The following is a 22,703-nucleotide window of genomic DNA, read 5'->3' on the forward strand; positions in this document are numbered from 1 at the left end:
TGTTGCATGTAATCGTGCTTCCACATTGTGTAACCACACATTGTCATTCAGCAAAAACACATGCAAAAAAAAAAAAAATCCTTTCTGCAGCATGATTGGGGTCATTCTGGACTTGGAGGACAATCATTTTCTCTATTTTGTTTACTCAACAATGGCAGCTGTGGTGCCCACTCTAACCTCTGTGACATATTGATCCAGCCGTATAGATTTCAGTCCCCTGCCTTCCTCCTAAAATGTCTGCCCAGATACAGAGGTGACCAGTAGGAGGCCATTTTAACCATTAGATGTATGAAACAAAAGCACTGAAATGCAGCCCCTGTTAGATAATCCTATCATTATTATTAGAAAAGGGGAAAATGTCATAACAATAGTGCAAAAAAATTGCAAAGACAAGATAACATTTTTAAGACAATAGCACTAAAAGAGAAATATATTATAAAATAAAACGGCACAAAATCTGAATTAAGGTGAATTAAGAACGTAAATTCCATCTCTCTATAAAATATATATTAAGATGTGTTTCCGAAGAAGTCTTTTATCCGCCCTGATGTGATCACTTAGCTCAACTAAGGGCCAACAATCCTCCGGTGTGTTTTCCCACAAGGGTTAGTTTCAGTTTACACCCGGTGCCTTGACCTTGTAATGTGTTTACAATCTATATTTGATGAGAGTAATGCAGTGAACCTGCCGACCATAGACGTGCATGTTGAGTCCCTGCATGTTTGTCCTTATGTTTATTTTCTGGTCATGCGGCTTTATATTATGTCCATGCAGTTTGTGCACATTTTTCTGGTTCATTTATCTGGTTTAGATTCCCGCTGTAAGAGGAGACTGTAAGACAATAAGCCATCTGACAGCGACTGAGCACTGAACAATCTGCAGCCATATCTGCCCATTGACCCTGGCTTCACCGATCCATCCTGCTTTCTTACCTCGATTGTCTCCTCTGTCTCCATTTCTCTCCCTCTCACTGTCTGTTTCTACACCTCACCCCCACCCTCTCATTCCCACTCCTCTTTATCCGCTGTCACTCACCTCCCTCCCTCCTCCCATCCTATGTTCTAGTCATTGTGTCCATGTCCTCAACGCTCATTGACCCCCCCCCCCTTCCTCCCGCTCTGCTTGTATCTAACCTCATTTGCTGTTATTGGCCGAGTCAGCTGTGTTCCATCCTCCCCACATCCCTCTTTCTTACTCCCTCTGCTTTCTCCCAGAATCCCCGTCTCCCTCCCTCTTTTGCTAATGGAGTGATTGCAGAGTTTCTCCCTCTGGGAACGCAGGATTGAGCAGCCCAGTCAGCCAACACACACCCACACACAGGCTCTCTCATACACACGCGTGTGCACACACATGTCTACTCCTGGATCTGCTTATGGACATTTAATTAGATGCCATGTACAATGCAATTATCTTGCCAGGAGTCCAGCTCATATGTTACAGGCCTGATCAGCTTAAAGGGATGAGGGATTTTCTTTGTCATATAACCAGCATACTGTGTGTGTGCGTGCGTGCTTGCATGTGGTGTGTGCGTTCGTTTTGTGCCCCTCGTCTTGGCATCAGTTCAAAAAAACACAGTGTAAGATTATTAGTCATCTCAAGATTGAGCGTGCTCTGTTTGCATTGTTGCAGATGTGTGCAAGCAAATTTGTGTTACGTTTAACATTCAAATGTGTGTTTGTCAAATAACAGCGTCCACATGTGCACATTGTACACATGCGTGTTACTGAAAGAAATTGATGTGTCAATCTAAATAATGAGATGTGTTAAAACAAAAAGGTGTGTCTGCAAATGAAGCAAATTTTCCCATAAACCTTAGCTCCTCCTTTGGCTTTGAATCTTCCATGCTGGATTTGTAGAAATGACGTTGTCTCCTTGTGACAGGTGAAATTATCTTCTCTTTTATGGTGTTTGATGAATTTTTAAATAAAATGACGATAGTTTGGAATAGGAAAAAGCCGATAGGTTGATTAATGGGTCGATTATTGTTAGGGAATGGCCAGCCTGGGAGCCGTTTGGTTTGATGGCGAGTCCACAGAGAAATAAAGTTAGTGGATGGAGTTGGAGAATAATCCGATTATATAGAACAGACAAATTACGGATTTCTTTTGGCTAGTTCCCAGGCGTTGCCAAGCTTATTCGACCATTACTCTCAGCATGGACTGGGCTTCTTTCAGTGGCGAGTAGATGAGCCCATTTTTGGTTTAAAACGCCGGCATATATATTCCCTGATTTTACGCTGCTCTTCCGATAATAATAGATTTTAAAATGTCCTATTGCTGTAGATTAATCACCAAAACTGATGAAACTCTTGACCTCTAATTTGTAGAGGTAGCTTGAAAATGATAAACACCAATTATAGTTGTATAGTTTTCTACATTTTCGATTAACACCAACAGTTATTTCAAGGACTATAACGGAAAACAAAGACTATGAATTCTCAGTTATGTTTTCATGATACACAAAGTACTAGATTTATGCCACTAATTTAATTAAATTTATCAAGCTTCTTGTTCTGCAGTTAAGTGTTTAAGTTAAGTGTGTTTCCCTGTTGTCATGTAAACAGCACGCGTACACCTCCACTGCACACACACACACACACACAAATGGTAATTGTATCTCGCAGAACTGTTTCCTGATGGTTTTAGCTGGTGCTTATCATACAGCCCTGAAAGATGCCACCTAATTAAAAATGTTTGATAAAGATGCAAATATATGTGCATAAACACGCATGCTTAACATGAGCAGTTATTAGGTTTCCTGTGGACCCTGAGTGCAGTCCTGATGGAGTCCAAAATGCTGAGAATTAGCTTAACAATGAGCTCCACTAGCTCATTAGCTGGCAGCTAGCCTGTCTGCACACATTCAACAAAAACATCAGCGAATGTACAACGATGCGTTAGTAAGCGGAGTTTCCCATCCTCAGATTTCTCCCTTTTTATGTAAAGCCGCAGTGTCAAAGCGCCTTGTGATGCATGCAGCAGTCAATGAAAGGAAGATGCAGAACTTCTAATGCAGAACCTTCTTTAACTTAAAAAGCCTCTCATTGGTGCTGAGCCATTGACTTGGTGGTAGGAGGTTGACTAGACAGGCATCACTTGTCTCATGTCACTGCCTTGAAGGCTGAGCTCTGTCTTTTTATCTTCCCGTTTCTTCCCTCACGACCACCCTCCACCCCCATCGAACATTTTGAAATGCAATTATGGATCAGTGAGCACCGCCATCAGTCGCACTTCTTGTTAATATTTATCGAGTGGAGCAGCAGCCGCAGCCATCTCTTGAGAGAGGGGCGCTACCCTCATTAGGGGCAATTTTCTGTGTGTGTGTGTGTGTGTGTGTGTTGCTCTTCCTTTCATTCCACGGTCCACTCAGCTGCTGTAAGCGAGCTGGTACATCTCACAGACATGAACATGTGGAGGTGCAAGCCTTTCACATTTGTGTGTATGTGTGTTTGGAGGGGGGGGTGGCTGTCTTAAGTGTCTTCTTGTCTCTGTGCTCTCTGTGAGGAAGCAGCTTTGACAAGGGCATCTAGGCGTCTATAGACTTGGCCGGCCAGCCGAGCCCGCTGCAAGCTGTTTGATTGAAGCATTCTGCCTCTAATGTTCCCCATTGAGCAGCAGCCTTAAAGCAATAGAGCCACGGTGCAACAGCTACTCGACACTGAATGGCCGTTCTTTGTCACTTACCTACAAAAGGGAAAACAGACCAGAAATTGCTGCTGACATTATACTTCTTCGCTGTGGTAGGCTGCAGCAGGTTAACACGAAGTGGAATAATTTTTTTTGATTTGAACAAACTAATTCTGCTCAGATTACCTGCTCTTATTTGACAAATAGCCCCCTCCCTCCACTCCTCTCACAGTTGGCTGTGACTAAACCGTGTGAGCAAAGGGTTTTTTTTTTTTTAATGCTGCTTTGGCAGTATCGGGCGACTTTCCCCATTATGACCATTTTGATTAATGCTCCTCTATGAAGAGGTATGCACCCCACCAATCCTGCCTTCCCCTCCCGTTCCCTCCCTCCTTCCTTCTCTCGTCTCTGCACACTTGAAATTTCATTGAGGTGAAGCTATTAATGCCGTTCTTTAGAGTAACATTAGGTCATTTAGCTGAGGTGTCGGGGGGTCACTAGCTGCAGCAGCTGCTGTTTCCATGCAAGCATGTTCTTAAACAGACACAATCTGTAAGACTGACAAGTGTTAGTCCTTTGCCGGTGTCAGTTTGCAAGCGCTGTGCATTTCTCAAATCAGATGGAGACAGGCACGCATCTCTGAGACCAGCTACACAGCTCTGTCTTTCTGTGGGGAGGCAGGTTAGATTGATTGTCCATAGGAGCGCTGCGATGAATAAATACAGCAATACAAATGGCAAGGTTGAGATAACAACACGGTTCAGACTCTGCAAGTGAAGGAGGCTGTATTCAGCTCCGCTCGTGGGTATAAAACCAAACCTACCCAACCCTCCCCTTGGCTCCTCGCTTCCACTCTCCCTTGTATCCCCTTCTTTTCATCTTTTTGGACAGATAACACTTTTTTCCCTCTCACCCTCACTGCCCTCCCTGTGCATTAGCTAAATGCTGCTATGGAAACTAGTTGTTCAGCCAATAGGATGGTCTCTTTCTTTAGGATAGAAGACGGGAGGGGAAGGGAAGTAGAGACAGACTGAAATTCAAAATGGGGTTTTGTGTGTGTGTTTTTTTTCATGAGTGGTGATTACCTTCCCAGATGGAGAGGGTGCAGCCTCTGGACAGTGGGGGTTGGTCAGGCTGAAGGGCCAGGCTAGTGGCCATAGCATTTTCATAAGATTCTTTAAAAGCTCAATCAATAGCCACCTCTTTGACCCGACCACTGCTAAATAATTCAGCAGAGAAACCTTTTGCCCACTTCTCTCCCCTTGAGTTTCATTAGTTGAGTTTACTTTCATCGTCTTGGCTACATAACTCTCTCTCTCACTCACACGCGCACACACACACACATACACACACACACACACAGATGCATGCAAATTTGTCACGTCATTTTTCAGTGACAGATGACATTTGGGCCTTGCATATATATTTCCAAGTGCTAATTTCACCTCTTGTTGCTGAGTTGTTGAAATATTCAGTGGCTTCTCTGACACTTTTCCTTTTTTTTTCTTTTTTTTTTCTTTTCTGGCACATCACAAGTGAAAATGTCTCCTGATGTCTTCACTAACATCTGAAGCAAATCCACTGCGCCCTGGCGTGGAGCACTACATGTTATCTTTAAAGCAGGAGAGCAAACGGTGACGGTGCTATATTTTCTCTGGCACCGGCTTTGATGATAAAACAGGAAAACGAATGTAGCAAAGACGGCAAGAAAGACAGGTAAATTTGACACTCTGAAAACCTGCAGGACTCCCAACCTGGTCGTTGCCTACGAAAATAATGACAGGGCCTTTTTAATTACCTGACCAGGTCTTCCTGCTGAAATGAAAACAGTCGACTCCTCCATAGGGGGTTGACTCTAAATTAGAAGGTGATGGGCACTTTGAAGTAGGCTAATGTTCGTAGTGCCTCACAATCACTGGGGCTACATGATTGCCATACCATAAAATTGCGGATGAGTCCCTTAATTTTTCTCTTTGTTCATCGTTTTCAGATGTAAGCACCTCAGGTAGTATCTAGTTAGTGAATCTCTTGTCTCTGCCCGGCCACCCAGCACCAAGTGTAGTAACCAGACACTAAACACATTTGCGTGGATTGGTCAAGCTTTAATTGGATTGGCCCCTGCTCTCGAAATGGGTGGCTAATTTTAACCCACCTCCTCGTTCCTCTCCCACTTTACATTTCCACTTCCCGACTCCTGTCCCGCTATTTTTCTCCTTTTCACCATCCACCACTCCCCGCTCTCTCTCTCTCTCTCTCTCTCTCTCAGCTTAAGTGGATATCTGGCGTGCTTCACCGCTGGTTCTCAGCTCAGCTCAGTGTAATTTCCAGCTTGTCCAATGTGTGACATGCCAATAAAAAAAGAATGAGAGAGAACAGGAGAGGAGGAGGAGGGGCGAGAGGGTAACGCTGTGGAAGTGGAGATTTACAGTGGTATCGGGTTCACACGCTTCCACTAGGGCCCAATTTTCCCTCCCTTCTTTCTCTCTTTCTCTGTTAAAGAACACATGGAGCAAATTAACTCTTGCCAGCAGAGAGAGCAAAGGGAGGAAGGAAAGAGGGGAAGAAGGGCAAGGGTATCGGTCAAAGAGAGGAGCAGACACGAGAGGAGGAAATTTCAGGGATTGCTGTGAGGTCTGAGGAATGTCTACACTTTGTAGCTCGGAGCCCACTGCATGACACAGCCCTTAAAACAACAGCAACAGCACCACAGGCTGCCATCTCCAACGGCTCCCCTGCAGCAGCACTGCAATCTCAGACAGACCCTCTGACATTTTGTACATGTGCTACAGCTCACTGCTAGCTTTATCTATTCTCCATCTCTGAGCGCTTTTGTTGATCTAATGCAATGCAACTGGCTCACATATGCATGCGCTTTGATCATGAAAGGGGGGAATATCACTCTCTTAAAAAACACTCATGCCATTTCTCAGTCAGTATATGCAAACAAGAAAAAGTGTATCTCCTAAACCTGGCACCAGCCACTGGTGCTGCTCCACAACCAACAAAAAGGAGACTTGAAATGCTCACAACTCAAGCTTTTACACTGAAATTAAGATTTTATTTTGGTAGATTTCATAAAATCCTCTGTGCACCAATATCCCTAGAGGTTAACCGAGCACAACCTCACCTTCTGTAACACAAAAAGATCTCTGGTCGTGTGTACAGTAAAAAAAAAAATCTAAACTTAGACGAGCAGGACAAACAGGTTTCCAAGATTTGACAATTTTAGACCGGTCTTTCCTGGGACACAGAAGGAGGATTGTGTGTTTTCCGTTCAGTGCGTCACATTTCCACCCACAGTGGCTGTGACTGGTGTTGTATGTGCTTTGATGGGCGAGTCTAAATTGTGTTTGCCTGTCTGTCACCACCAATGGATCACATGGACTGAGGGGAACCGCAGCTGCGAGGGCTTGGGAGACGCTTCACCACACATGCGCGCACACACACATGCACACACACACACACACACACACACCATTTATTCTGCACATATAGGTGTTTGTGCATTTCTTTTTGACTTGCATCCACACACACGCACATACCCACACACACACAACACTGCACACTTCATTATTCCTGCGTTGTGTAATCCTCGAGTCCTCTGTTGTGCTTCCCAAAAACCATCCAGCCCAAACCTCTAAATTCCCTACCATCTCCTCTACTCGTCTGTTGTTTTGCTGCACATACCTCAACCCCCTCTCAGTCTCCCTCCCTCTCAGCTCATTTCTCTCCCCCCTGAACATGATCTCTGCTGAGATTTCACGCTACTACCAGTTGATTTTATTGTTGCCTCGATCTTAAACAGTGCGCTATGAAGCAGCATAAACACTATCCGTGATGGTAAAGACATTTCCTGGCATCAAAGGGCTGAGCTGTGCTATCCCCTCAGTAGCTGTATTCATTTCTGCTCCCGCCACGCTCAAACGCTCTTTGTTCTTCTCTTTATAGGAATGTACTTAACAGTTTGGCAGTGTTGTGTTTGTGAACAGAGCTGCCTTTGTTCCAGTAGGCAGTTAACACTTGTGTACAGAGCAGAGGGAGGAAAGTCTGCGTTATTAAGCCTACTGTTAAATTACCCTAAGCACTATCTTAATGAAATGATTAAGAAAATACAGACCTCCCTTAAGTCCCTTTTTTTTGTACAGTTGTCAAATCCCCATGTCTTTCATCCAATGCTTTCTCCTCTGCTCCAATACAATTGTTAAGGCAAGCTGCTGCTGTGCATGGCAATCTGTGTTTGGGGCTTTGTCTAATGTGCTGCTTAATTCCTCCTCTTACTCGCTCTGGACCTAATTGAAATGATGAGAGCATTTTAAATATGTGTATTTTTTTATTCAGATGGTATTGTCTGAGTGTTTATGGTAGGACTAAAACAGTCAGCTCTATAGATTTTCACCGCAGCATCATGACAAGCTAACCTTGGGCTATTGAGCTTAACAGCCCATTTATAGATCGCCATAATGCCCTCCCCATTTGAGGGTGAATAACTCTTTATAGTCTCCCATAATTTGCTTTTTTTTTTTTTCATATCTTACGGCATCCCTCACCTTATTCTACATTATTTCCCTTCGACTTCTCCGTTCTTCCTCTCCTCTACTGTCTGCTCCTTGTGATGAATCTTTTGCCTCAAGGCTTTGTGGGATGGGGGAGGCTGCTTTGGGTCCATTACAGATAGTGGCCCAGCACGTGAGCTTGTCCGAATCGGTTCACACACAGCAAGAAAGGACAAAATAAAAAAAAATTAAAAAAAAAAAAAAAGAAGAAGAAGATCCCTCCCGTCTTCCTCCCACCTCTCCTCTGTCTCCTACCTTCACCCTCCTCTTCAGGTGAAATGGAATGATTTAATGTGCGGCCCTGTCGGTGTGGGTAATGGAGTTGGCGGATGAGTGCGAGAGGCTCTCTCCATCAGCGCGTGGAGGGGTGTGGAGGGGTGTTGGAGGTGATTGAGACCCCCGTCTGTCTAGGTGTGCTCCTTGTATAGACAGTGACCTCTCGTCCTCTCCTCCCTGCAGAGCCAGGATACACACATTTACACAAAACACACACCTCATTTCTTCAGCGTGTGCACCGCAGTGGAACTTGTGCTTACACTGTTCTAGCTGTAGACAGGACCTGTAGGGGACTGATGGAGCTTGCTGTTAACAGATGGCTGACCGTCTCTTGGAGTACTTCTTTGGCCCAAAACGTCATATCTAAAGACACCTCATTCGATCATTAGAGGGGTTTTTAGATGCCCTTACTTTGAGTGATAATGAGACATAATGTAATTTATTTGTTTGCACTGCTTTGGGTTTTTTTTCAAACTGCTAATTGAGTGTTTTGTTTAGTTTAATTTAAGACTTTTTGTTCATCAGATCACACACTGAAATAAAGTGACTTTGAGCCTGTCTAAGGGGTCTTATATTGCAGTGCAATACAAGTACTAATTCAAACAGTGAAAGCTACAGAGGGAGAATATTGATTACTACTATTGATCAAGCTCACGCTGTCCTTGCTCTCCTCCCTTGTCTTTGTCTTTGTATGGGCCGTAACGTTTTACATGTTATAGAGTCCCTTTATCAACACTCACATCCAGTCCACCTCAGCATTAAGCCTAAAGGTAAAGGTATTGGTTATCTGTAAGACAGTAAATTTTAAGTGACAGCCCTGGTTGATTCGGAGATATACCTAGTTACTGGTGGTGACTGCAAATGCAGTTTAACACCACAGGTCAGAGGAAAGAAGCTGTTTTAATTAAGAAGTTTTACCTCATTCTGTGAGCGATCGTGATCTGATTTCATGCTGCATACTGCCTGAGTCTGTGAACAGTAAAAGTAGTCGGTTACCCCGCTGAGAAGTCGGAGGTGTGCAGCCTGTCGCCTGCTGCTTGTTCCTGCAATATCTCGAACTGATCTGCTGTCAAAAAAAATGCAGAAAACGACTGCTGTCTTGTTTTTGTAGAGGCATTTTTGATGAATGATAGCGGTAAGTGTCAACCTCACTGATGCATTTCCTGTGACTGTTTCATAATAAAAGTCGATTTGTGTTTCATCGGTTAAATGCTTTTCATGTGAAGCCGCAGCAGTGGGAAATGTCCAGCGTGCCCTAGCAGTAATTTAATACAACTTAACCCAGGAATGTTGCCACAGACACCCAGTTCATAATACTAATATTGCAACATGGCCATAGACGCACTCACCATTGTGTTACCTCATTCGGCGATAGTGACTTTACATTCATTCAGTTTAATAAGAATCTTTTGAGATTGCCACTTAAACAGCAATGTTCTAGTTCAGATGGCTCTCTGAGACTCCCGCTTAACCCAGGACGCAGCAGCAACTGGCCATAATTAGGTGCAAACTGTTTGCTGCTATGCTGAAATGCCATTTAAATGCCAAATGGCAATGAGGGTGTGTATAATATGTGGGATCTCTGGCCTGTTGCTGTAGACTCTCTGCTGGATTGTTGCTGCTGCCAGAGAGAGGTTACACAGAGATAAGTGGTTATTCTTGCGGCATCAGCCCACATGTTAACTCACGCGGACCCCTCCCCCATCGAAAACCTTTCGCACTCCACCAGCTATTGTCGGCAGAGATGTTATCTGGTAAACAGGAGAGGGTAGGTATTTAACTTATTAATGTGCAAGTGTGTGTGGATGAGCCAGCGGCTCCTGCTGCTGGCACAGTTTATGCAAGCTTGGCTTTTGGTGTGGAAATTCACTGAGCCAGAGTAGCTTTCCACTCGCTTACAAGAGCTTTATTTCTCTTTCTTCAAATCTGCTGCAACTGTACACAGCTGATTTTGGCTCTTTGATAAAGACTTTTTTTTTCTCCCCCCGTGTAGTCCTGACACCCACTCTGTGCTGTTTGACTTTTAGTGGGCTAGCTGCCAGTCTATTGCTGGTGACCGCAGCAACGCAGGCCCATATAAGGAGCGTGTATCAGCTCTCTGTGGTTCTGCACAGAATCACAAGGTGTCTGGAGCCCACCTGTCAAGCCCTACCACAGCCATCTTTAGCACCAGGCTGACATAAACCACCAGGGCAACAGCCGACTTTACACCAGCCTGCTGATATGCTATGCTAACATGTTATAACAACGATGTTTATTATTATTTATGTGTGTTATGTTAGGCTTGCAGTCATTGGTCGCCTTGAATGAAAAGAAGCAGTGTTTTCACAGGGCTGCAGCAGCAGCCACTGAGCTTTATAGCCTTTAAAGTATAGCAAGGATACATATCCCTACATCCTTACCAAAGACTCTAATGTGTGTGTGTGTGTGTGTGTGTGTTTGCATCACTGTGTGTGAGCAGCGTGTGTAATCACTCCTAGCTGGCGGGCTCAGAGGGAGAGGTTGAATCAATGCAGTGGGCTATGAAGAGAGACGAGAAAGAGAGAGAGAGAAAGGAGGAGAGGAGAGGGAGGAGGCTGATCAATATCATAGCAGCAGGGTGGGGTAATATCCACTTCATGCAGTGCTGCCACAAACACCGAGGATTGTGGGAGTGAAGCGGGGTACGCAGAGGAGGAGAGGAAGAACACAAATGAGAGAGAAGAGGAGAGGGAGGGGCGACGGTAAAAAGATGCAAATCTCTGTGGTGCCGGTAAACAAGAGGCTTTGTGTCAATCACCAGATGAAGTGGCACAATTTAGCATTCTCCTCTCTCCCTCCACCATTCCAACACTGCTGGGGATTGTTTGCTTGGCAGCCGCCTGCCCATTGGTCCAGGACGGTGACGGGGCGTGGCTGCACGGCGATAATGTATGGGCTGCCATGGCAATGATACCCGCTGTTTAAGAGAGTCATCAATAACCCCGCCCTGTTGTATTCCACAGACTGTTAGTCAATGTCTGCTGGATCATTCCATCATCAGCCTATCATATCACTCTCCACACACAATCTATTACAAGCATCCACTCCGTTACAAAGAGCCAGCTGTAAGAACACCTAATCACCCTCCGCCCAAGGACAGGTGGATGTCAATCACACCACCACAATAGAGGAAGGGAAGGGGGGAAAAAAAGAGGCGAGAATCTACAATACATGAAGCTCTCCCTTTATGCTGCCGGTGCTTTGTCGTTGTGAGGTTGTGTGCGCCCTACCAGATCTCATGCTGATGCTGATTGCATGGTATGGTGAACTGTGTCTCCTTTCTGCTTGATTTAACTTCAAAGCCTCGACAGGGTTGAGCCAGGCTGAGCATTTGCCGTTTAAAGACAGGATGTGATGGCGGACAACTGAACTGTTCGCTGTAAACGGACACTTCCTCTGCGGTGGGTAGGAAGTCCCCGCCAAACCATATGGTCACACTGGGATGCACAGATCAACTGTGTGTGTGTGTGTGTGTGTGTGTTGGGGGAAGAACGAGGGGCGGATGCATTCCTTAGTTTTCCTAAAAGTGTGTTTATTCCTCCACCTCCTCTTCTGTCCCTGTGTATAGTATCTTGCCCGGAACATGTTGTTACAACTAATTACATTGACCTGGCCTCTTATCTAACACACCGTACAGCTATTTTTGAAGACTGAGGTAGATGTGTGTATGCGTGTGTCACCTTTCAATGATGATGGCAGGGGGGCAAGCGAGAGGTGAAAGTGAAGCAATAGGTGACTCACAGAGAAGAAAGCACCACTGACCTCTCTGTCTGTCTTTCTTTTTTTTCCCCTCCTTCTCTCACTCACTGCGGGTAAACGGTCATCCCCCTCTCCTCCCTGACAGAGTGAGCTGAGGCAAGTAATTCCCCCGTCTACAGCAAAATCCTTTACCTCCCTCTACCCAGCCCTGGATGCTGCTGCTGCTGCTGCTGCACAAAAGCTGATGCAGTCTGAGTGTGCGTGTGTGTGCGCGCACGCCTGTTGTGCGCGCATGTTCAAAGTATGGCTTTTGATTTACAGGCACACACGCGGATAAATGGGCGGAGAACGCTTTGATGTGCCTCGGTTGCAGAGTGGTGGAGAGTGTTGGTGTGTTGTTCAACCTCTTTGTCTCACGCTCTGTCTCTCTCCCTCTCTCTCGGTGGATGCTCTATTTGTGTGTTTGTATGTGTGATAACCAGTGTGTTTGACACACTACGCTCATCACGACTCCAATGTTGTTTCATATGTTCTGCATTAGTGAGCAATTGTTTGCTTAACCATGTGTATTTTATCGTTTTGCAGTTTGGTAAGTCAGCAGCAGAGACATTACAAGGGGCTGCAGTTTTAATTTGCAGGGACTTTTATTTATTTAATCAAGACATGATATTTTCTGCAAAATGTTCACTCATTGATCCAATATTTTGCTAGATGAATATTTTGCTCTTATGATGTTGTGAAGATAAGAGTTTGGAAAGATTTCCTAGATTAGTTATACGTCCCTAGCTTCACTCTCCTCCTGTGAAAGAATTAATGACAAAAATATAGTACATCATAATACATTATCGCTATTGGCAGTTTCTTAAAGTCTCTACAGGTGTGAGCAAAATGATCAAACAGTGCATTTTTCCTCTCGGTAATAACAGTCCACAATCAGTTAATGCTGAACAGAGTCTGCACGGTTGTCCTGCTTTACTCAATTCAGTCATTTATACACTCCTTCGCCTTTTATCTTGTCTTCCACCAGCCGTTTCTAGTTTCCGTACATTAGTGAGATAATTAAAAACAACAGTGGTTTGCTTGAATTTTTTTTTTTTTTTTTTTTTTTTTCAGATTATTTTCTTCATTTGCATTTTTCACCTCATTAGCTCCTTCTACCTTTTTAAAACCGTACACCGGCGTGACAGTTTTAAGATAAACAAAAGGCAAAGCAGCCCCTTGATTTTTATGCACTGGAAAATGTAAAATCTCTAGTCTAGTGGTGAGTTAATTGCGTAGGAGGGTAAAATGCGTAAAAAATTCAATCAATAATACTATCACAGAGTCAGATGTACAACTCAGCCTTTTCCACCAGTTTAAAAAACACCTTTGCACTCAGATTTTTAGATGTGCTTTAGACTTTGTAATGATTGAATTAAGGAGGCAAAACCTTCAGAAAACGCTGTTTCACTGTGACTTTAAATTCATTTTCAGGTCAAATTAAACACGTTTTAAAAATGAACTGAAATGTTCTACTGACTCTTAGAAACTCCATCCATAATCATGTTACAATATGGCGGCTGTTATTGTCGGTCTAGACTGAGAGTCATGCAGTACAGCTCCTTCTAGCACTGGGCCAGCCTTGTTATTGCAGCTGTGTTGTCTACAATACATCTCTTGTTGCAGCACAGCAGGAGGCTGCTCAAAGCTTCTGGCCTGTGTGTCTGTGTCTGTGTGTGTGTGTGTGTGTCTGTGGGTGTGCGTGCATGTGTATAATCACATTCTTCCCCAGCATTCAGTTGCAGTTACAGTTGATGCGAGTAACCTTTTTGATTTTGTGAGCTGTAACTGTATGTGGCCAAAGGCCTTTAACTTTACATCTTTTATTCAAACACACACACACATACTCACATCTGATAGCCGCCTGCATTTGCATCAACACTGATATATCGTCACACACATGGGTAGGTAATTTGCATGTGATTATTTGCATATTGTACAAAGCAAGCAAGCGTGCCTGACAGACCACCCACTGCTCGGCTTGTGCGGCATCTGGCTGATACACAGCTTACATGATGTATTACTGATAGGGCCGGTGTCATCACTAGAGACTGACAGACAGGCAAGGTCACCTTCAGACGCAGAGATAGAAGGTGGAGGGGTGGTGTGTGAGGGGTGCAGGGGCAGAAAGATGGATATCATGTGAAGCAGTTGGCCAGATAAAACAATACAATCACAACTGGTTGGTGATATTAGCTGTTCTTCAGGGTTGTCTGCTATGCTGTCTATCCGGTTCAGATCTGTTTTTGCATGCTTGCACTCTTATTCTTTGCTTATTTGCTTTCATCTCCGGCTGTGTATGGCCACTCCTCTCTCACTCTCTCTCATGGGTGTGTATGTGTTTATGTTCTTACACAGAAACCCTTGTATGCTTGTGTGTGTGTGTGTGTGTGTGTGGAAATGAGCTTTGGTGCGTGTTAGGAGGATCATAAATATTCCTATTAGCTGTGTATCGATGTGAGCTCACTATACAGAGCAACACACATAAGAAGCATCTCGATTTCTCTGCATCTATGTCACTCACACACACACACACTCCCTATAGACGCTCTTCTAACAGCCTGACAGCTGCTCTTACATAGCGAAGACCTCCAAAGCATTCACACTAACACACACACTCTGTTCCTTTTCTTCTTCTTTTTTTGCCAGCACTCCATCATCCCCCTCAAACCCCCATCAGTCTTTGAAGTGGCACACATCCCCAAAAACACGCAAACACACACACAACCTGTTCACCCTTCACACACACACATCCTACTTTTGGATGAATCTTATTTGCTTTGCACATTTATTACCACTGCGTTAACCTACAAGTTACGTGTGTGTGTGTGTGTGTGTGTGTGTGTGTGTGTGTGTGTGTGAATTATACCAAGAGGGAGATCGATTAGCATTGGTTTAAGCAAGCCTTCTCATTTCCTGTCTTCCATTACAGCCTTCAATCAGCCCACAGCTCTTTCTCTGCTGTGCCCTGCTCAGGAGGCTGCCACTAGTAGTCGTACACACACATACACACACAGGGTCTGGATTAACTGGCTGGGCAGGCATCCAATATGACATTCACACACACACACACACACACACACACACAGAGCCTGATATTCATATCCTTTCTGCACGCCCCTCTCAGTGAGCAGCCATCCCTCCTCTCCTCCACAGCAGCAGTCCAGTCAGTATTAGTAAGATGTCTCATTAGCTCACCAGGCTATGCTAACAAGGCAAAGCTAACACAATGGATCACAGGCAAACAGCCTTCCAAACAAAACACCAGGCCGTTTAAACACAAAGGAAGCCTGAGTCGAGGAGAGAAGGGGGAAAAAAAACAAAACATGCCTGCATTCCTCAGTATTTTTGTGTTATGTGTGTCTGAGTCTAACTCTGAATCCTGACTCATGGGTATTACCTTGAGACCAGACAAGTCTCTGCTCTCAAGAGAACATCCCAGGCTGTACGCGAACACACACGCACACACATGCACACACACAGGAAGCCAGGTATCAAAGCGAGATGGCTTTGAAGCGGCTAAATGAAAGGCTGAAGGCAGAAATGACAATGTTTTCTGGCAGGCTATAACTGTATGTCTGGCTGAGAGGGAGAGCTTGGGAAATAAAGTCAGTATTATGATCTGAACACCCAGATATGAGCTCTCCTAACCGCCTCCATCTGTCCTCGCACAGCCTGCGTTTGAAGTCTCACTTGGATCTGCATTCTAGTCTATACCCTGCTAGTGCTGCAAGGATTTCTGACTCTGTTCTCGAGGGGGGGAAAAAAAAGAAAGTGTCTGTGTATTTGTGTGTAGCTTAAGTCACTGAACACAAGTTGTTGGGTCCCTGGTGCTATGTGTCTGTGGTCTGCAGATAATGATGATCATTAGTGAATGTATTCTTTATATCCTCTATCCTTTATGCCTTTAAACAGCGCTGCTCTCTGTACCATCACTTAACTCGTCTTAAATTTCTTGGCTAAAACCGCCGCGCAGCAGAAGTGTGTTGAAGGCAAAGACAAATATTTAAGTTGGCCACAGCCTGGCTATTTTATAGAACGAGCAGCCAAGACCTAGTGTTCTCGATTCTCCACTGCCACTCTGTCTAGAAAGAGGGCAATGTGGTCAACATCATGCATTTTTCTTCTTGTTCCTGCCATTAGTTTACATTCTCCCACTGGGATATTTGAAATAAAGGAGAGGAAGCAAAGATTGGTGCAGTTGGTCACGTTTTTTTATCAGTGTTGGACGAGCCGAGACTTCAGATGTGGCAGTCATGTGTAGTGCTTGTGACTATCCAGTGGGTGAAGTGAAGTGTGCCTGTGGTTGGCAGTATGATCCAACGATAGTGGCTCTCACCCCTCAAGTCTTAATTATCATCATGTGTGATCTCTGCGTGACTTCTCCTCTTTTTCTTTGTTCTCTCCATCTTTGCTTCTTCCACTCTTGTTTCATCTGGATGATGGTAGGACCTATTAATGTCCTCACGTGTTGTCGTCAGGTTGTTCAACGACACGACTAGTGAGCCTGCCGTGAAGTGATTTACGCGTTTGCCTGATACCTTGAAAAGGGGGTTTTTAAATTTAAGGCAGGCATGGACGCTCGTGTTCAAAGGGACACATGCACACGCGCACACACACACACAAAGAGCAACAAGAGCAAATCTGCCCACTTTGAATCGGCTAAAGCTCATCCAATCCAATATGGAGCCGGGCTGACAGATGGGCCCAGTGTGTTCAAAGCAGAGGGCGCCGATTTAATATCCAAACAGGTCAAGCCAAAGAGATGCAGAGAGAGAGAGACACCCCTGTGTAGGCACTGTAGGCACGGCGCAAAAGGTCCTGCCAGCAACGCCACCACAGCTGGGACTCACCTCACCTCCTCCCCTCTCTCCCTTCTGCCTCCCACACTCTCTCTCTTCATTTGTTCTTGTTGCCAGGCGGAGGGGCAGGCTGTGCACAGCTCCTCCTCGCAAACGTTGTAATCAGCATTTGTTTAGTGTTATTATCTGTGCCTAAGAGAAGGAGACTTGAGGGGCAGGTTATCCTTCCTTTCCTCCCAAGTAGCCAAGTGCTCACTGTGAAGCCCATAAGGAGAGAGGAGGATTGCAGAGTGGGATCCTGCTGCTGTTGGCTCTGACAGGCTGATTTAGAGGTGCTTTTTCTTACCTCTGACACAGAGTCCCAGCCTGCCCCGCTCTACTGCAGGGTTGGGAGAAGAATAGTGGTGCTTATCCTGAAAGCCTGTTATTTGTGTGTGTGTGTATATATATATGTGTGTGTGTGAGTGAGAAAGAGAGTGCATTCACTCGTATGTGTGTGTTTGCTCACACAGCATGCTGGCATTTCTTTTTAACAACCTCCTTTGTCAGTCACTGAGATGTCGTAGATTGCGTGAGCACAGCAGATCTCTTGTACCTCGCCAGTGTACGTTCACGCACACATACAGTTTTTGAGAGTGTGTGTGTGTGTATGTGTGCGCTGTCGTCCAGATGGAAGTGCTTATTGAGTGCTGGTGTGCTGGCAGATATCTCTGTCTCTGAGAGAGCAGGAGAAAATGAGGGTAGAGAAAGAAGGAAAATGAGGAAGAGAGAAAGCCGAGTGGAAAACCCTTCCAATCAGATCCATCATCTTTGTGTATGTGTGTGTGTGTGTGTTTATGCAAGTGTATGTGTGATCTTCCCAGCCAGCTCTTCCTGCCTCCCCTCTCTAATCTTATCATGTTGGAGCAGCAGATTAGTCCTTCCAGATCCCATCTCTGCCTCCAAATACCACAATCAGCCTTTTGTTCTTTGCTTCTTTTTTTTTTCTTTTCTTTTTGCTTACTCTCTCCTTGCAGCAGGAGAGGTGAACTCCCACAATCCTTCTTCATGCCATTTTGAGCCTCTGCCTGTCAGTGTCACACCACCGCTACCAGCCCTGATCCACCGTACCCGAGCCTCCCCTGCCCCTAGGGCGTCAGCTAACTAAGCTGTTAGCTCAGCAGCCTGCTAGCCGAGCTGAACTGCTTGACATTCCTCGCTAACACTGAGCCGCCGCTGCTGCTCTTGTCTGTTTGACCTCCCCCCCCCCCTCTCCAACTCTCAGCTGTCTCCTTTATCTGTGTGTTTGGGGATCTGTCTTTCCTTCCTTACTTTTGGCCGCCACCTCCTGAAGGAAGTCATAGATCCTGGCTGCTGATGTCACCGGTCGGGACAAGGGAAAGAGAAGGGGGAGAGGGGGTGGGGTCACTTAACAGGGTTAGCAGAGGAAGAAGAGAGTGTTTGAAAAGCAGAGAAAATAAACAGAGGTTTCCTGTTAACGAGGTGCACTGGGGGCCTGTCGTGTGGGAGCGGGAGGGTCTGGTTTTGTTTAAAGCAAAGCTCTAGTGTTACAGTGTCGGGAGGAGGAGGAGGAGGAGGAGGAGGAATAGGGCATTAGGTTTGAGGGTTACAGGTTGTAACAACGTTCCCTTGCTTTTGTCACAGCTCGGCCTTGCTGCATGGCATTGACCGTATTGCAAAGGCCACTGTGCGAGCAGATGTGGGAGAAGGTCACTGCTCCAAACGTTGAAAAGGTATTAGAGTTGTCATTGCTTTTTTTCGCGGTGAAAGGCACTGTACTCATTCCACACTCTTTTAGTTGTAAACACAGAATTAATTCCACATTGAGTCTATCTTTTTAAGTGTACGTCTAACAGGGCTGGTTTCTTTTCAAATTTAAAGCCTCGTCCTTGTTAAAAAGGAACTCTGCCCTCTCTGTTTCTCTCTCACCCCGCAGTCTTTGTAGTGGTGTAGTCATACACAGGGGCCCCAGCTCCAGAGTTGACTGCGCACACATGCAGCCACACAAAGAAAACTGCACAGCCATTATGGATCCAAGGGGCCAGCCACCTTTAGCTAGTCAGAGGGAGAATTAACAGACTCACACAATGCCCTGCTTGTCTCGGGCTGTTTTTAGAACAGTGATGAATGCATTGATTTTTTTTTTTATATTAACAGGGACGCGTTTTAACAAGAAATGTACCTTAAAATCTTGTAATACTGTATTTCCAGATGTATAACCTTTTTTTTAAAGAAGTGGCCCTCCTTTAATCCAACCCCTGTCTGATGAGTGTGCCTAAGAATGCCACAGGCCAGTCTGAGCCATCACAGGAAGGGGGGAAGGTACCATTGTGCTCAGCCCCAAAGCATGACTCTCAGATTTATATCTCCTCACTGAATAAAGGGGTAGCCTTGTACCCTGGGGGCTTCAGTAAAGCAGCAGGAGGAGGATAGTTGTAATTTTAAGTCTGAGGAAATGAGAAGGTCTTGCTCCTCCTACCTTAATCCAACCCCTTTTTTCTCTCCTCAGTCACCCCCACCCCCCCGGCCCTCCTCGCACTATCTTCTTCGCTATGCCTCTTTGCACTCTCTCTTCTCCTCTTGTTTCATTTCTTTCTCTCAGTAGTGGGTTAGTAAGTCTTTTGGCCTCTCCGCAGTGAGCGGCATTCCCAGGGTTTAGGGCCCAGGAGGAGGGAGGGCAGGGCCATGTTTAGCCTCTGGCAGGACAGACAAAGATGGCTGACGTTGTGCGGGGCTCAGTCCTCTACAGACAGCGTGGAATGTCTCTAATCAATTCAGCATTGTGGGTTCCCTCTTATATGTTCTCTCTCTGTTATTTTCTATGGCAGGCTTAGCACAAACCCAGACAATACAACTAGCAGTTCGTGTGGCGAGTCTGAGCTGTCTATCATCCCCCTTCATTTTCTCCTTGCGTTATCTTCTCATTTTTCCACCCCGCATGTTTATAGAATTGTGATAATTGAAAGCTATGCTTCACTCCCACTACGTGCTCCATATGTTGCACTCTCGCTCTTTCTCTCCATCTTCTCCCTCTTTTGCCTGAGAGGGCTTAACGCCGCTGTGAGCTTCTAAACAGCAATCTGCTCGGGAGAGCGGCAGCTTACTCTGTAGTGACGAGGATACTGATGATAGCTGAAGTAACATTCGCACTCTGCTTTGTTTCGTTTGGGGTTTTGTTTAAAATAATGCAGGCTCGTGAATGAGGTGGAAAACTACAAATTTGTGTGCGTCTCTCTGTGCCGGTGCTTGTGCTTTTCTGTTTTCACATCAGCCTCTACGTTCCAGCTCTGTGAGATCCCTTTGATTTTGTGGTTTTACAGGCAGAAAATGAAATGTTCAGGTAGTACACTGGCAGCATTTACAGTCTCCTTAACGTATTAATTATGTATAAGCACCGGATAACTACTCATTCTGCTGTGGCAGGCAGCCTGTTAGTCTAGAAGGCAACAGTGTCTGTACACTGGATAGACAAGAGGTTGAGATGTGGTGGGCTAACTGCTGGGAGGGAGGGACATGACGTCATTGCACACATTTCTTCACACACAGTATGGCTACGTGCTCAGGGGGTCTGTGTCTCAGTCCATGAGTACGAGTCTCTGTCGAATAACAAGCAAAAAAAAAAAGGTGTGGTTGTGCGTGCATACTCGCACAAACCGTCCAAAGCAGTAAATGCAGCTGACTGACTGCATGCCAGCTGCTGTTTAACACGTCCAGGCTTACTTACTCACTCATTCCTCCTCCCTCCTCAAGGTTGGAGAAAGAGGAAGAACAAGGGGAAGGGAAATGGAGAGAGGTGGCGGAGTGGAGGGGTTGGAATGAGAAAGATGGAGGAGGGAGGGAGGAATAGAGAGAATGGGAAAACCAGAGGTGGGCTTGAGGGTTTAGGGAGGTGATGATTTGCTTGGCTGCGTGTGCTCAGCCTCCTCCCCAGTGACATAACAGAACAATGTACTCTAAAGGCTTTAAATATCTTTACTCTGACCTCATGTTTTTCTACATACACACACACTCCGATACAATTAACAGCCTGAAAAGAGTCTGTCTTCGATTACTGTAGACTTTTTCCCCTTCTTCCATTTTTTTCCCTTTGCTTCACGGGCGGTGCCAGTGGTGGTGCAGGTGTCTCAGCCGGTTAGTGCAGTGCAACCAAGTCCCTAATAAAGATGGCTGGGGCCAATAGGATTGTGTCGCAGTCCAGCACCCAGCCCGCCACTCTCTAATGTTCTTTCAAACCACTGTGACGGTCAGTTGGGCTTACGTGAAGGCACAATAAATATTTTATAACATGAAATGAAAACAGTATTTTGCCCTTTTCATCTCTCACCTCAGCGCTGGCCTCAGTTTCTACCATTTTCTTCCACCCTCCCTCCTGTTTTCTATCCCTTGCTTGCTTTTTTTTTCCTTCTCTTCATTGACTGACCCTGGAAAAGCGCTCTCCTCGCCTCAGTGCTGCCATTTGCTGGTCATCTAAGAGATTACAAGCCTTTACTGACATGCACTTAATCAAAAGGCCAGTGGGTGGCAGCACTTAAAGAGTTTAAAGTACATTGCATGGTGAAAGGATACAGTACCTGTGCATGAGTAAACTTTATGTTCAATTCATTTGAGTTGTTAAGTGAAGAGAAACCAGAAGGCGGAGGATTGAATGTGTAGGAGGCAGAGATTGAACACTCATCCACCCCCTCCTCATGGCTCTCTCCACTCTCTGCCTCCATCGACGGCCATCCTACTGTTTACTTTATTAAGGCTCTAAATGCTCTGCAATCCCTTTTTAATTGACTTGGTCTCTCTGCGTGCTTTTTGGCATCAGGCTGCGTGAGTCATAAACAGTGCGTCTGCACAGCATCACTGTTTGCCAAGAGGCCAGTTTGTGACGTCGTAATCAAACAACATGATGTCTGTTTAACTTAGTGTGAGATCTCTTTTTTTGTGTGTGTGTTTTTGTCTCCCGCTCACTCGCTCTGTCTCTCTGTGTTGCAGAGTAAACGGGACCATCTGCTGATGAATGTGAAATGGTACTACCGCCAGTCAGAGGTGCCCGACTCTGTCTACCAGCACCTGGTGCAGGATCGCAACAATGAGAACGGTGAGGCTGTCTTGTGTTCGTTTTTTTACAGGGCGCACACACTCGCACACATTCAGAAAGTCAATATGCTTACTTGCTCTGTAACACAGCACTCAATTTCTCTCCTGCACAAACGCACACACCTGCCTCAGCTCTCCAGACTGTTTTGGGGGGTGGTGGGGGGATATAAGAGCTAGCTGTGAATTGCATTTCAAACAGAAACCAGAAGAAGACAGTGTCCCAGGCATCCGAGCCAATCCCATGGCTCTGTGCTGTTCCCCGGGTAACAGTCCTTCAAGCCAGACAGCAGCACTGTCAAGTGTTAATAACCCACAGTCATGTGGCCCTTGAGCACACACTCTCAACACCATCAGTGCCAGTGGACTCATCACGCTATAACACGTACACATCAACAGGAACAGAAGCACCGTCACCGAGTATCAAATCCTGATAACCGAAAGGTCACAGAGGGAAAATGAAACTTTAAAATAACTTGTAATGGTCAGAGTAATCGCTTGAGATATAAGTATTGTGTAAATGTGTATTAAGAAACTTTTGAGTTTTAACAACTTCTTAATTAACAAAGTCCCTCCATAGTTGTGTTTTTTTGTCTTGTCCCTCA

The 22,703-nt window shown here is 45.4% G+C and overlaps 1 protein-coding gene across 5 annotated transcripts in view; it reads left to right on the forward strand.

The window, feature by feature from the left end:
* rerea (arginine-glutamic acid dipeptide (RE) repeats a) overlaps nucleotides 1–22,703 on the forward strand; it is a 122,763-nt gene that overhangs the window by 60,387 nt on the left and 39,673 nt on the right. For all 5 annotated transcript variants that reach the window (XM_027288376.1, XM_027288375.1, XM_027288377.1 and 2 more), the window contains one exon: nucleotides 21,997–22,102. In XM_027288376.1, the coding sequence (XP_027144177.1) occupies nucleotides 21,997–22,102 (106 nt within the window). The remainder of the gene's footprint in view (nucleotides 1–21,996; nucleotides 22,103–22,703) is intronic.

Source organism: Larimichthys crocea, chromosome XV (assembly GCF_000972845.2).
Source record: "Larimichthys crocea isolate SSNF chromosome XV, L_crocea_2.0, whole genome shotgun sequence".
Classification (NCBI taxonomy): domain Eukaryota; kingdom Metazoa; phylum Chordata; class Actinopteri; family Sciaenidae; genus Larimichthys; species Larimichthys crocea.